Source organism: Paroedura picta, chromosome 11, assembly GCF_049243985.1.
Source record: "Paroedura picta isolate Pp20150507F chromosome 11, Ppicta_v3.0, whole genome shotgun sequence".
NCBI lineage: Eukaryota > Metazoa > Chordata > Lepidosauria > Squamata > Gekkonidae > Paroedura > Paroedura picta.
The window spans coordinates 64,829,951-64,843,865 of record NC_135379.1 but is presented as its reverse complement, the minus strand read 5'-3'; the positions used below and the strand labels follow the sequence as shown (position 1 = coordinate 64,843,865).

The 13,915-nt window shown below is 48.6% G+C and overlaps 1 protein-coding gene across 5 annotated transcripts in view; it reads right to left on the bottom strand.

Annotated features, from left to right (window-relative positions):
- Positions 1-13,915, bottom strand: part of COL15A1 (collagen type XV alpha 1 chain) — a 161,886-nt gene that overhangs the window by 78,592 nt on the left and 69,379 nt on the right. For all 5 annotated transcript variants that reach the window (XR_013225305.1, XM_077302953.1, XM_077302954.1 and 2 more), the window contains 2 exons: positions 9,536-9,670; positions 2,219-2,281 (listed from right to left, as the gene is read on the bottom strand). Coding sequence is in view for 4 of the 5 variants with exons in the window: in XM_077302953.1 (XP_077159068.1) it covers positions 2,219-2,281; positions 9,536-9,670 (198 nt within the window). In the remaining variant the exon portion in view is untranslated. The remainder of the gene's footprint in view (positions 1-2,218; positions 2,282-9,535; positions 9,671-13,915) is intronic.

Sequence of the window (13,915 nt, the reverse complement as noted above, 5' to 3'; positions counted from 1 at the left end):
GAAACTACACCCATCAAGCTGGCGCCGGAGATCATCCACCAGGGCGACCAGCGCCGTCTCCACCCCGCAGCCAGGACAGAAGCCAGACTGGTATGGATCCAGCGCCAAAGTTTCTTCCAAAAATGCTAGAAGATGGTCCCCCGCGGCCATTTCAGCCCCCTTACCCAGAAACGCAAGATGCAAAACTGGGCGGTAGTTGGCTGGGTCCTGCTGGTCCAAAGATGGTTTTTTAAGTAGAGCATGAACCACCGCCCCCTTTAGCTACTTAGGGAACCTCCCTGTCGACAGGAAGAGATTGATAATATCCCTGAGCTGGCCTCCTATCCGCTGGCCTCCCCCTTTGAGGAGCCAGGAAGGACAGGGATCCAGGGGGCAAGTGGTAGCCCTCACCAACTCTAGCAATTTGTCCACTTCGATTAAAAAGAGCCACCTGAAGCCATCAAAAGTCACCTCCAAAGGCAGCCAACAGGCCTCCAGTTCCTTTTCTGTATCAACTGTGGCAGGAAGGTCACAGCAGAGCAACAAGACTATCTGCAAAATAGCTTTCTAATGCCTCACAGCTTAAATCCAATTTGCTAATATTTTGCCGCCCCTCCTTGAGGGTGGTGAGAGACTGAACTAGCCTAAATAATTGAGCTGGGCAAGAGCTTGCAGACGCAATTTCCGTGACAAAATAGGTGTGCTTAGCCACTTTTACTGCCATCTCATACGCCCTCATAAGCCACACTTACTCTAATCGTCTCACTTCCCTCTTCCTCTCCCAGAGCTCCCCAGAGTACCGAGGAGCCTACTTGAGGCAAAGGCAGAGAGGACATCCAAGGGCAATCTTGACTATGGCGGCTGTAAGGCGGGACTGTCAGTCCTCCACCAGCATCGTCAATGAGTCACCAGGAGACATCAGGTCCTGCAGAGCATTTCAAAAAACCTATTGGATGGGCAATAGGTGCACCCAGCACCAAATTGGGGAAGGGGTGTTATCCTGAGCCGAGCCAGCAGGGCATTGTGGTCTGACCATGGTACGGCCAAGGACGTATCCAGACCCACTTCTATCCCAGCACCAAAAATCAAGTCAAGGGTGTGGTCGGACTGATGGGTGGGCCCAGCAACAAATTGCAAGAGCCCTAGTGTCGCCATGGACGCCACTAGGTCCGAACCAAGTCCTGAAGAAGGTGCATCCGCATGAACATTGAAGTCCCCCAGGATTATACACCTAGGATTATAAACCTAGGCCGCTGCCTCCAGCAGGCATGGCAGGGCATCTGGTGAGGCATTGGGCGGGCGGTACACCAGCCAGATTACCAAGCCCTCGACCAAGTCCCAACCGATGCTGACACACTCCATACCCCCGATCTCCGATGTCGGGAGAGCCCTGAAGGAGAAAACCTTCCGGACCACGATTGCCACCCCCCCACCATGGATCCGAGACTGATGCAGGACCAAGTACCCAGGCAGGGCCAGTTCTTTCAGGGCAATAGTTTTGCCCTCCCACGCCCAGGTCTCAGTCACGTGAAAACATCTTATGCTGCAGCCATATAGAAAATCTTTCAAAATGCAACAGGAATCCATTACGCAAGTAATTGCCAACCAGAAAAATTTAAAGGACAGAGACAAGGCATAAACTTCCAGAAGGCTGTGCATGAGGTACATGTTCCACTAGTAAGCCATTCCCCATACTGTACAGCTACAGGTAGTAAGTGTAATGCTCCAGCAATGCATCACAATATCCCAGCTATTTTTCAGACAATTTCAAAATCAGTGGGCGTGTGGATGGGACAGCTGTGGGTGGAGACCTAGGCTAGCCAATGATGTAGTGACATCACTTCAGGTGCACATCAGATGTGCTGCCATCCCAGCATCTCAGGATGCACTGGTATTTATGTAAAAACTCTATGGTATGGAGCTTTCTGCCTGGGCTTCCCCCTGTTGCTGGTAAGTCCCCCACTCACCAGCTCATTGCTGATGGGGTGGGAGGCTGGTGGTAGGAAATTCCCCATCCTCAGCAGGGGCCTTATAGCCCTGGCTGAGCCTAGTGTACCTGCTAGGCGCCTGGCAAAAACTGTAGGAAATTGCAGCCAGCCATTGGTCAGAGAAAAGCTTGGGGATCAAAAGAAGTAGAGCAGAAGGTTGTTTGTGCCTTGATCTTGCTCTGGTAACATAACCAGGTCACTGGGAATTCCAGGGAGAAATCTGGATGAGAAGCTCATTATGTTGAACTTACTTTCTCTCCCTTCGGCCCTGCATAGCTGACCAATCCATCTGTACCAGGACGACCAGGAGGACCCTGAAAACAAACATTTTGCAGATTTATACACAAAAAAGAAAGCATTTTGCAATGATGGCAACCTTGCAATAACCCAAAGTGGTTTCCTGTCTTTTAAGGAGCAACCAGAGGGAAGCAATACAGAGGGACGTGCAATTCGAATCAGTCAAAAAGTACCTGAATTGGCCTTGATTTTGGCACAAATCAGCCAAATTCGGTCCAAATTGCCATTTCCCAATAGGTTTAAATGGCCAAATCAACCTTGTTTGAATTGCTGAATTGCAATTTGGTGCAGTTCATAGATTCAGACAAGAGGCTGCTTAAACCTTAAAGGGAAAGAGAAGTGTAAAAAGTTCATATTTTTGGGGCTAGGGGAGGGCGAGTTGATGTAGAGGCATCACGCAGTGTGGTTGCAGGAGCTTCTCCTCAAAAGAACCCCCAAGTTGAATTTGTTCAGAGGATCCCAAAGATTGGGCCAATTCTAGGGGCACTCAAAAAGGGTATCCCCATCCAACATTCATTATTTCCTATGATGGGAATTTACAAACAGAACAGGGAATCTATTTTTTCTCATTGGATGGGCGATAAAATAGCAGCTTTGTTGGGTTGACTGTAGGGTGTTATACCCTGCTGAGTTCACTCCCTATGCTATCCCCAGGCTCCACCCCTAAATCTCCAGGGCTTTACCAACCTGGAGCTGGCAACCCTACTATCAGGGGGATAGGGGAAAGTGTTATGGAGAAAAGTTGGTAGGCTGAGGGAGGTTTCAGCATGCACCTCCCTCCACATGTCTCTTCTTGGCTCAAAATGCTTCCCACTGGAAATGAATTGATAAAATGGTGGCTTTGCAGAGCGCACTCTATGGTATTGGTATTATAACCAACTGAAGCCCCTCCCCTCCCCAAACCCTGCCCCTTGAAAGTCCCCCCCCAACCTTCAGATATTTCCCCACCTAGAGCTGGCAGGCCTAGAGCAATTCAATCTGCCAAAAAATGTGGTGCCGTTTGCTTCCTTTTCCTTTGGGCGTGTTGACAGCCTAATGGGTGAACTTGGCAGCCAAAATTTCCTCCCCCATCACCTTTCAAATATTCCAAAAAAGATGCTTTCTCAGACAGAGAAATTCTCTCCAGGTAAGTCCTGGGGATCCCCTGGTTTTACAGCTAATCTCCAGGAAAGAGAGATGAATTCCGCTGGACAAAATGGCTGCTTTGGAGGGTAGACTCCAAAGCGTTATATTGAGATCCCGAAATAATAATAATAATAATAATAATAATATTATTATTATTATTATTATTATTATTATTATTTCAATTTATTTCCCACCACTCCCAGATGGCTCGTGGCGGGTTACAGTGTCTTAAAACCCCATTAAAACTCCCATTAAAAGACTTACAAATATCACAGCATGGTGGCACAATAATAAAATCCCCTTCCTACCCCCCTTCCTAAAAAAAGGGGGGATGGAGGAGAAGGAGGTCAACGGTGTTCAAGAAGAAGCCTGGGGGAGAGCAGTCAATGTACCACAGCAGCCCCAGGCTCAACTATAGACCCGGCGGAAGAGCTCTGTCTTGCAGGCCCTGCAGAACGTAAGGGCCAGCAGGGCCCGCAGCTCTCCCGGGAGCTCATTCCACCAGGTGGGGGCCAGGACCGAAAAGGCCCTGGCCCTGGTCGAGGCTAGGCGTGCTTCCCTAGGGCCGGGAACGACCAGAAGATTCTCACTCGCAGAGCGCAGAGCTCTGCGGGGGGCATAGGGCGGTAGGCGGTCCCTCAGGTATGTGGGTCCCAGCCTGCGTAAAGCCTTAAAGGTTAGAACCAAAACCTTGAACTAGATCCGGACGGCAATTGGTAACCAGTGCAGCTGCCTCAGCACAGGCCGGATATGGGCCCTCCAAGGTGTGCCGGTGAGGACCCTAGCAGCTGCATTTTGCACTAGCTAGAGTTTCCAGATCAGGGACAAGGGTAGGCCCGCATAGAGCGAGTTACAGAAATCTAATCTGGAGGTGACCGTTGTATGGATCACAGTGGCCAGGTGTTCAGGGGACAGGTAGGGCGCTAGTGGTCGGGCTTGGTGGAGATGGAAAAACACCTGGCCGACTACTTTTCTGACCTGCGCCTCCATAGTCAGGGAGGCATCAATGGTCACACCCAAGTTTCTGGCCTGGGACGCGATGGTAAGATGCGCCCCTGCCAGGGTGGGTAAACGCGTTTCCTGTTCCCACCCCCTACTTCCCAGCCACAGGACCTCCGTCTTGGAGGGGTTGAGTTTCAGGCGACTCTGCTCGAACCATTCTGTCACCGCTTCCAAACATCTGGCAAATGGTTCCGGGGGAGAGTCTGGGTGGCTGTCCATGAGGAGACAGAGCTGGGTGTCATCAGTGTACTGATGGCAACCCAACCCAAAACTCCGTACCAGCTGGGCCAGAGGGCACATAAAGATGTTGAATAGTGTGGGGGAGAGAACAGCGCCCTGTGGGACCCCACTAGGGAGTCCATAAGGGCACGAGAGCTCGTTCCCCACCACAACCCTCTGGGTCTGGTTCTGGAGGAAGGAGCGTATCCAGCGCAAGGCTGTACCCTGTATCCCTGTACCGGTGAGGCGGTGGACCAATATCTCATGGTCCACGATGTCAAAAGCAGCCAACAGATCCAGGAGGACCAGCACGGCTGACCTGCCTCTATCCAGCTGGCGATGGAGATCATCCAGCAGGGCGACCAACACCACCCCATGGCCAGGGCGGAAGCCAGACTGATATGGATCGAGTGCCGAAGTTTCATCCAAGAAAGCTAGGAGCTGGTCCGCTGCAGCCCTTTCCACCACCTTGCCCAGGAACGCTAGGTGCGACACTGGGCGGTAGTTGGCAGGGTCCCGAGGGTCCAGTGTTGGTTTTATCAGGAGAGGGCGAACCACCGCCTCCTTCAGCCGCTCGGGGAATTCCCCGGAAATCAGAGAAAGGTTGATAATATCCCTGAGTTGGCCTCCTATCCCCTCTTCGCTCCCCTTGAGAAGCCAAGAGGGACAGGGATCAAGGGGGCAGGTGGTCGCCCTGACCGACCCAGCAACTTGTCCACTTTGGAAGAAGAGAGCCGTCTGAAGCCATCAAACCTCGCTACCAGAGGCGGCCCTAAATAATTGGGCCGGTCGAGAGCTTGCGGACGCGATTTCCGTGGCGAAGAACTCTCGCTTTGCCACTTTCACCGCCATCTCATACGCCCTCATAAGCGTGCGATAAGATGTTCTTGCAGCTTCGTCACGAGTCTTCCGCCACACTCGCTCCAGTCGTCTCACTTCCCTCTTCTTCTCCCAGAGCACCCCCGTGTACCAGGGGGCCCGTTTGAGTCGAGGGCAGAGAGGACGCTTAGGGGCAATCTCATCTATAGCGGCTGTCAGGCGGGACTGCCAGTCCTCTACTGACGCCACCAGTGAGTTGCCAGGAGGCATCGGGTCCCGCAAAGCATTCCGAAAACCAATTGGATCCATGAGTCTCCGCATGCAGGCAAAAATGTGCCTGCCGCCCAACTGGGGAGGGGGTGGCATTCCAAGCCGGGCCCACAGGGCATAGTGGTCTGACCATGGCACAGCCAAAGCTGGCTCCAGAACCACCTCTATCCTGGCACCGAAAATCAAGTTGAGCGTGTGGCCGGTGTGATGAGTGGGACCGGCAACAAATTGCGAGAGCCCTAGTGTCGCCATGGATGACACCAGGTCCCCACCAAGTCCTGAAGTGGGCGACTCCACGTGGACATTGAAGTTGACCAGGATTAAGAGCCTAGGGAACTGTAACGCCCAGGCGGCCGCCGCCTCCAGCAAGCGGGGCAGGGCATCTGGTGGCGCGTTGGGCGGACGGTATACCAGCCAGATGTTCTCGACTGAGCCCCACCCAGGCCTCACCTCTGTGCTGACAATTAGATGGCCAGCAGGGGGGGGGCTACAAAAATAAAGGTGGCCTCAGACTTACCAGCAATGGGTGGAGCCCTAGGCCAGCATCACAGCAATGTCAGTAGCAACAGAGAGATGCCATTACATCACTGGTGATGTGGGATGCTCTGATATTTGGGCAAAAACTCTTTGGTAGATGTCCTTTTTTCCAAAGAGCATTTGCCAATCATTAGTGACCAGAAGTGAGGTTACTGTGATGCCAGACGCCCCCCCCCCTCCATTGCCAGTATGTCTGTGGGGAGGGAGATGGAAAATGCCCTGCCTCCAGCTGGGGCCTAGCAAACCTTTGGCAGACCAAGGAGCTTGCATTAGCATTTCCCTCTTCTTGGCAAGCAGAACACAATTACCCCCCTCTCCGCCTGGACTAGCAAATAGAGAAAGCGAAGATAAAGTTCTGCTGTGTTGCCAATCAGGATCAGAGTTAACAAGGGAAGAGCCTGGATCAGACCAGTGAGGGTCCTTCAAGTCGAGCATCCTGTCTCACACAGAGGCCAACCAGTCCCTGTGGACAGCCTGCAGGGAGGCTGAGGCCTTCCTAAGAAGATAAGAAGAGTCCTGCAGGATCAGACTAATGGTCCACCCAGTCCAGCCTCCTGTCTCACACAGTGGCCAACCAGTTCCTCGAGATGGCCAGCATCAGGGCAAAGAGTCTGAGGCATCCCCCTGATGTTGGCTCTGGGATTCAGAGGTTTAGTGCCTCTGGATGTAGAGGTTCCCCTCCATCGCCACAGCTAGTAACCACTGATAGACATCCTCCATGAATTTTTCTGTTGTTGTTGTTAGGTGCGAAGTCGTGTCTGACCCATCACAACCCTATGGACAATGATCCTCCAGGCCTTCCTGTCCTCTACCATTCCCCGGAGTCCACTTAAGTTCACACCTACTGCTTCAGTGACTCCATCCAGCCATCTCATTCTCTGTCATCCCCTTCTTCTTTTGCCCTGAATCACTCCCAGCATTAGGCTCTTCTCCAGGGAGTCCTTCCTTCTCATGAGGTGGCCAAAGTATTTGAGTTTCATCTTCAGGATCTGGCCTTCTAAGGAGCAGTCAGGGCTGATCTCCTCTAGGACTGACCGGTTTGTTCGCCTTGCAGTCCAAGGGACTCACAAGAGTCTTCTCCAGCACCAGAGTTCAAAAACCTCAATTCTTTGACGCTCGGCCTTTCTTATGGTCCAACTTTCACAGCCATACATTGCAACTGGGAATACCATAGCCTTGACTAAACGCACTTTTGTTGGCAGGGTGATGTCTCTGCTATTTAGGATGCTGTCTAGATTTGCCATAGCTTTCCTCCCCAGGAGCAAGCGTCTTTTAATTTCTTTGCTGCAGTCCCCATCAGCAGTGATCTTGGAGCCCAGGAAAATAAAATCTGTCACTATTTCCATTTTTTCCCCATCTATTTGCCAGGAATTGAAAGGGCCAGATGCCATGATCTTTGTTTTCTTGGGGGCTTTACGCACCGGGATCTTTGTTGCAAATTGGTCACTGAATGAAAAATCGCCATTTAAAATAGTGGAATTCGTCGTTATGCATACCTGCCTTTGTAGTGGAATCCAGTTGCGTTTTGTAGCGTTTCCCACAGGCTTCCGGTCTCGGCAGAAATCGCTAGAAAGGAAGCGCTATTGCCAAGCTCGTCCCGCCCCTGGCCGTCAAGCAGCCAATGGGCAGCCGTTAGCATGCTCCCAAACAGCCCCTTTCCCTTTAAGAAAGGTTTTTTTTTTTTAAACAGACCCATTGCAACGAATCTGTGTAGATTCGTTGCAACGGAGAGACCCATCCAGCTGCCTAGTGTGTTTGAGCTGTTGTTTGATCGTTTGATCGTTGCCACGCTCCCTCCGAGTGAAAAAAAAAAAATCTCCCCCCCTCTCACGGGCCTGATTTTCGGCTGAATGAAAGTGTAAAAAATAAAGGGAAAATACATCAGCAAATGTGCTTCTCTGTTCTGTGTGCTTAGTGACTGAAGGGGAGGGACTGAAGCCGGAGAAGCCTCTAAACTGAAAGAGGCTCACTGGTGTATTTATCCCCGCTCGCTCGGAGAAAAAAAAAATGGCGATCGCTTCGCCGGAAGATCAGAGAAGAGAGCCAGGGGGAGGGACTTTGTAGAAACCACAACAATGTTAACGCACAGGTCTTTTTCGCTAGTGTTGCAAATTGGTTTCAGGAGTGTATCGCTTTCCGGAGGGTGAATCCACTTTTGGGGAAAGCGCTACAATCTGCTTTTTGCAGATTGGTTTCAGGTGTGTGGCAGATTGTCGACGACGTTGTGCAAAACAGCAAATCAGTAGCGTTTTCAATTGGCAACCATTGTGCTATTTTGAAGGCGTGCAAAAAGCCCCTTGATGTTGAGTTTCAAGCCAACTTTTGCACTCTCCTCCTTCACCCGCATCAACAGTCTCTTTATTTCCTCTTTACTTTCTGCCATTAGTGTGGTACCATCTGCATATCTGAGGTTGTTGATATTTCTCCCTGCAATCTTGATCCCAATTTGTGACTCCTCTAATCCCGCCTTTCTCATGATGTGCTCCGCATACAAGTTAAATAGGCAAAACGACAGTATACAGCCTTGCCTAACTCCTTTCTCAATTTTGAACCAATCAGTCATTCCATGTTCAGTTCTCACTGTTGCTTCTTGACCTGCATATAAGTTTCACGAGAGACAGATAAGATGCTCTGGTATTCCCATCTCTTTAAGAACTTGCCACAATTTGTTGTGCTCCACACAATCAAAGGCTTTAGCATAGTCAATGAAACAGAAGTAGATGTTCTTCTGGAACTCCCTAGCTTTCTCCATGATCCAGCGTATGTTGGCAATTTGATCTCTAGTTCCTCTGCCTCTTCAAAATCTTTGCTGGGAAACAAGCCTAATATGACCTTGCAATTTTTGCTCTCTGACAAAGACCCAGAGGTAACCATTTTAGTTGCCAGAGTTTTAACTAAGATGCTTTTATAATATGCTGCCTACCTTGTATTTTATCTTTTATACTTTATTTAATCATTTTAAGATCTGTTTGGTTATGTAATCCCATGGCCTATTTTATTATTTTATTGAAATTTTAAACCCTATTTTTATATGTCTTATACATATTTTATGCCAATAAAAGGTTACTGACTGGCTGATATATATTTTTTAATTTCAACATAAGTACAATTTACCAGGTGTCCCCAGATGTCCCTCCAAAGGTGGGACAATCTGGTCACCTTATTTTAAAGCTCTTTATTCCAGTAGAGATTTGTCCCTTCCTGAGTCCCATAGGTACTGCTAACATAGGCCGTAGAAGTCCCCATAGTGCACACTCAAACATGCACATACCAAAGCTTGCCCAGAAACAGATACTCACCTCGAGGCCTGGTTGCCCAGGGTCGCCATCTTTCCCGTTTCTTCCGGGCAGCCCAGGGACTCCTGAGTTCAAATCTGGGCCTGGCAGGCCTGGCTCCCCTGGGGAGCCCGGAGGCCCAGGAGGCCCAGGAGCACCCTAGATAAAGGAGAGAGGCTGTTAATGGAATGGCATCACTTGATCCTAAGCAACTGCGGATGGAGCCTGGGGAGGGCCCTGTTTGGGGAGAGGGGGAACCTCACCAGGGTACCGTGCTTTAGGAACCACCCTTCAAAGCAGACATTTTCTTCAGGGGAGCTTGTCAGAGATTGATTTTAACAGTATATATTGTATGTATGTATGTATGTATGTCCCCCTTCAAGGATCGCTGCCTTGTTGTGGCAAGGGGGCTTGCGTAGTTCAGTGAAGCTATGAGCTATACCGTGCAGGGCCACCCAAGACGGACAGGTCATAGCTGAGAGCTCTGACAAAAGGTGATCCACTGGAGAAGGAAATGGCAAACCACTCCAGTATCTTTGCCATGAAAACTCTATGGACAGTTCTAATAGGCATAACGATATGACGCCGGAAGATGAGCCCCTCAGGTCGGAAGGTGTCCAATATGCTACTGGGGATGAGCAGACGGCTAGTACAAGTAGCGCCAGAATGAATGAAACAACTGGGCCAAAGCCGAAAGGACGCTCAGTTGTGGAAGTAACTGGTGGCGAAAAGACAGTCCGATGCTGTAAAGATTTTTATTCCATAGGAACCTGGAACGTCAGATCCATGAATCAAGGCAAGCTGGACGTGGTCAAACAAGAAATGACAAGACTGAACATCGACATTTTAGGAATCAGTGAACTAAAATGGACAGGAATGGGTGAATTTAATTCAGATGACCATCAGGTATACTACTGTGGACAAGAATCTCGCAGAAGAAATGGAGTAGCCTTCATAATCAATAAGAGAGTAGGAAAAGCAGTCTTGGGATACAATCCCCAAAATGACAGAATGATCTCAGTTCGAATCCAAGGCAAACCATTCAACATCACAGTGATCCAGGTCTATGCCCCAACCACTGCTGCTGAAGAGGATGAAGTTGATCAGTTCTATGAAGCTCTACAACACCTTCTAGAAGCAACGCCAAAAAATGATGTGCTTATCATCATGGGGGATTGGAATGCTAAAGTAGGAAGCCAAAAGATAACCGGGATAACAGGCAAGTTTGGCCTTGGAGTACAAAATGAAGCAGGGCACAGGCTGGTAGAATTTTGTCAAGAGAATACAATGGTCATAGCAAACACTCTTTTCCAACAACCCAAGAGACGACTCTACACATGGACATCACCAGACGGTCAACACAGAAATCAGATTGACTATGTGCTCTGCAGCCAAAGATGGAAAAGTTCTATCCAGTCAATAAAAACAAGACCAGGAGCTGATTGTGGTTCAGATCATGAGCTTCTTGTTGCAAAATTTAGGCTTAAATTGAAGAAAGTAGGGAAAAGCACTAGGCCACTCAGGTATGAACTAAATCATATCCCCGACGAATACACAGTAGAGGTGACAAATAGATTTAAGGAATTAGATCTGATAGACAGAGTGCCTGAAGAACTATGGACGGAGGTTCGCAATATTGTACAAGAGGTAGCAACTAAAACCATCCCAAAGAAAAAGAAATGCAAGAAATCAAAATGGCTGTCTGAGGAAGCTTTACAAATAGCTAAGGAAAGAAGGGAAGTGAAAGGCAAGGGAGAAAGAGAAAGATACACCCAACTGAATGCAGATTTCCAGAGAAAAGCTAGAAGAGATAAGAATGCCTTCTTAAATGAACAGTGCAAACAAATAGAAGAAAACAATAGAATGGGGAGGACCAGAGATCTTTTCAAGAAAATTGGAGATATGAAGAGAACGTTTCATGCAAAGTTGGGTATGATAAGGGACCAAAATGGTAGGGACCTCACAGAAGCAGAAGAGATTAAACAAAGGTGGCAAAATTATACAGAACAACTATACAAGAGCGAGCTTAACATCCCTGATGACCACAATGGGATAGTTACTGACCTGGAGCCAGACATCCTGGAATGTGAAGTCAAATGGGCCTTAGGAAGTCTGAGCAACAATAAAGCTAGTGGTGGTGACAGCATTCCAGTTGAACTATTCAAAATCTTAAATGACGATGCAGTAAAAGTGCTACACTCAATATGCCAGCAAATTTGGAAAACTCAACAATGGCCACAGGATTGGAAAAGGTCAGTTTACATTCCAGTCCCAAAGAAGGGCAATGCCAAAGAATGTTCAAACTACCGCACCATTGCACTAATTTCTCATGCTAGCAAAGTTATGCTCAAAATCCTACAAGCTAGGCTCCGTCAATATGTGGACCGAGAACTTCCAGAAGTACAGGCAGGATTTCGAAGAGGCAGAGGAACTAGAGATCAAATTGCCAACATACGCTGGATCATGGAGAAAGCTAGGGAGTACCAGAAGAACGTATACTTCTGCTTCATTGACTATGCTAAAGCTTTTGATTGTGTGGAGCACAACAAATTGTGGCAAGTTCTTAAAGAGATGGGAATACCAGAGCATCTTATTTGTCTCTTGAGAAATTTATATGCAGGTCAAGAAGCAACAGTGAGAACTGAACATGGAATCACTGACTGGTTCAAAATTGAGAAAGGAGTTCGGCAAGGCTGTATACTGTCGCCTTGCCTATTTAACTTGTATGCGGAGCACATCATGAGAAATGCGAGATTAGAGGAGTCGCAAATTGGGATCAAGATTGCAGGGAGAAATATCAACAACCTCAGATATGCAGATGATACCACTCTAATGGCAGAAAGTGAAGAGGAACTAAAGAGCCTGTTGATGCGGGTGAAGGAGGAGAGTGCAAAAGTTGGCTTGAAACTCAACATCAAGAAAACAAAGATCATGGCATCCGGCCCTCTCAATTCCTGGCAAATAGATGGGGAAGAAATGGAGATAGTGACAGATTTTATTTTCCTGGGCTCCAGGATCACTGCAGATGGGGACTGCAGCAAAGAAATTAAAAGACGCTTGCTCCTGGGGAGGAAAGCTATGGCAAATCTAGACAGCATCCTAAAAAGCAGAGACATCACCTTGCCAACAAAAGTGCGTTTAGTCAAGGCTATGGTATTCCCAGTTGCAATGTATGGCTGCGAAAGTTGGACCATAAGGAAGGCCGAGCGTCAAAGAATTGAGGCTTTTGAACTCTGGTGCTGGAGAAGACTCTTGCGAGTCCCTTGGACTGCAAGGCGAACAAACCGGTCAGTCCTAGAGGAGATCAGCCCTGACTGCTCCTTAGAAGGCCAGATCCTGAAGATGAAACTCAAATACTTTGGCCACCTCATGAGAAGGAAGGACTCCCTGGAGAAGAGCCTAATGCTGGGAGCGATCGAGGGCAAAAGAAGAAGGGGACGACAGAGAATGAGGTGGATGGATGGAGTCACTGAAGCAGTAGGTGCAAACCTAAATGGACTCCGGGGAATGGTAGAGGACAGGAAGGCCTGGAGGATCATTGTCCATGGGGTCGCGATGGGTCGGACACGACTTCGCACATAACAACATGTATGTATGTATGTATGTATGTATGTATGTATGTATGTATGTATGTATGTATGTATGTATGTATGTATGTATGTATGTATGTATGTATGTATATTTTGTGATGGCCTTTGCAAGGGTGGCCAAACTGTGGTTCTCTAGATGTCCATGGACTTCAATTCCCATGGGCCCTTGCCAGCATATGCAGGGCATTATAGTCCATGGACATCTGGAGAGCCACAGTTTGACCACACCTGCAAAATGTCTAAAATTATAAATGATACACTAACTATTGATCTGCCTTAAAAGGCCATTTTAAGGATTCTCATAACAATGTAGGTAAAGCATTCGGGGCACTACGCAGGTAATAATTGCAATTTAAAATATGGGCCCGATTGTCACGGCCCAGCGCATGTGACTGGGCTGTTAAGAATAATCCCCAAAGAGGACTGTTCACATTTGTAGCACTTGATACTGTGGAGAAACTCTGCACACAGCATCTGATCTTGACCCGACACTGAACAAATTAATTCTTTGGTTTCTCCATCGTGCCAATCATCCTTATGGGAACATGGGCTCAGGAACAGCATTCCCACTGACAGGGCCTGCCTTAGGAGTTCAGGTTTTTATTGGAGTTTAAATAGACTGTATGGCGAAGAGACAGATTGACAAAGGTTCACTGCCTGCAAGGCTGCCTTTCTTTAGGACAGGGGTAGTCAAACTGCGGCCCTCCAGATGTCCATGGACTACAATTCCCAGAAGCCCCTGCCAGCATTCACTGGCAGGGGCTTCTGGGAATTGTAGTCCATGGACATCTGGAGGGCCGCAGTTTGACTACCC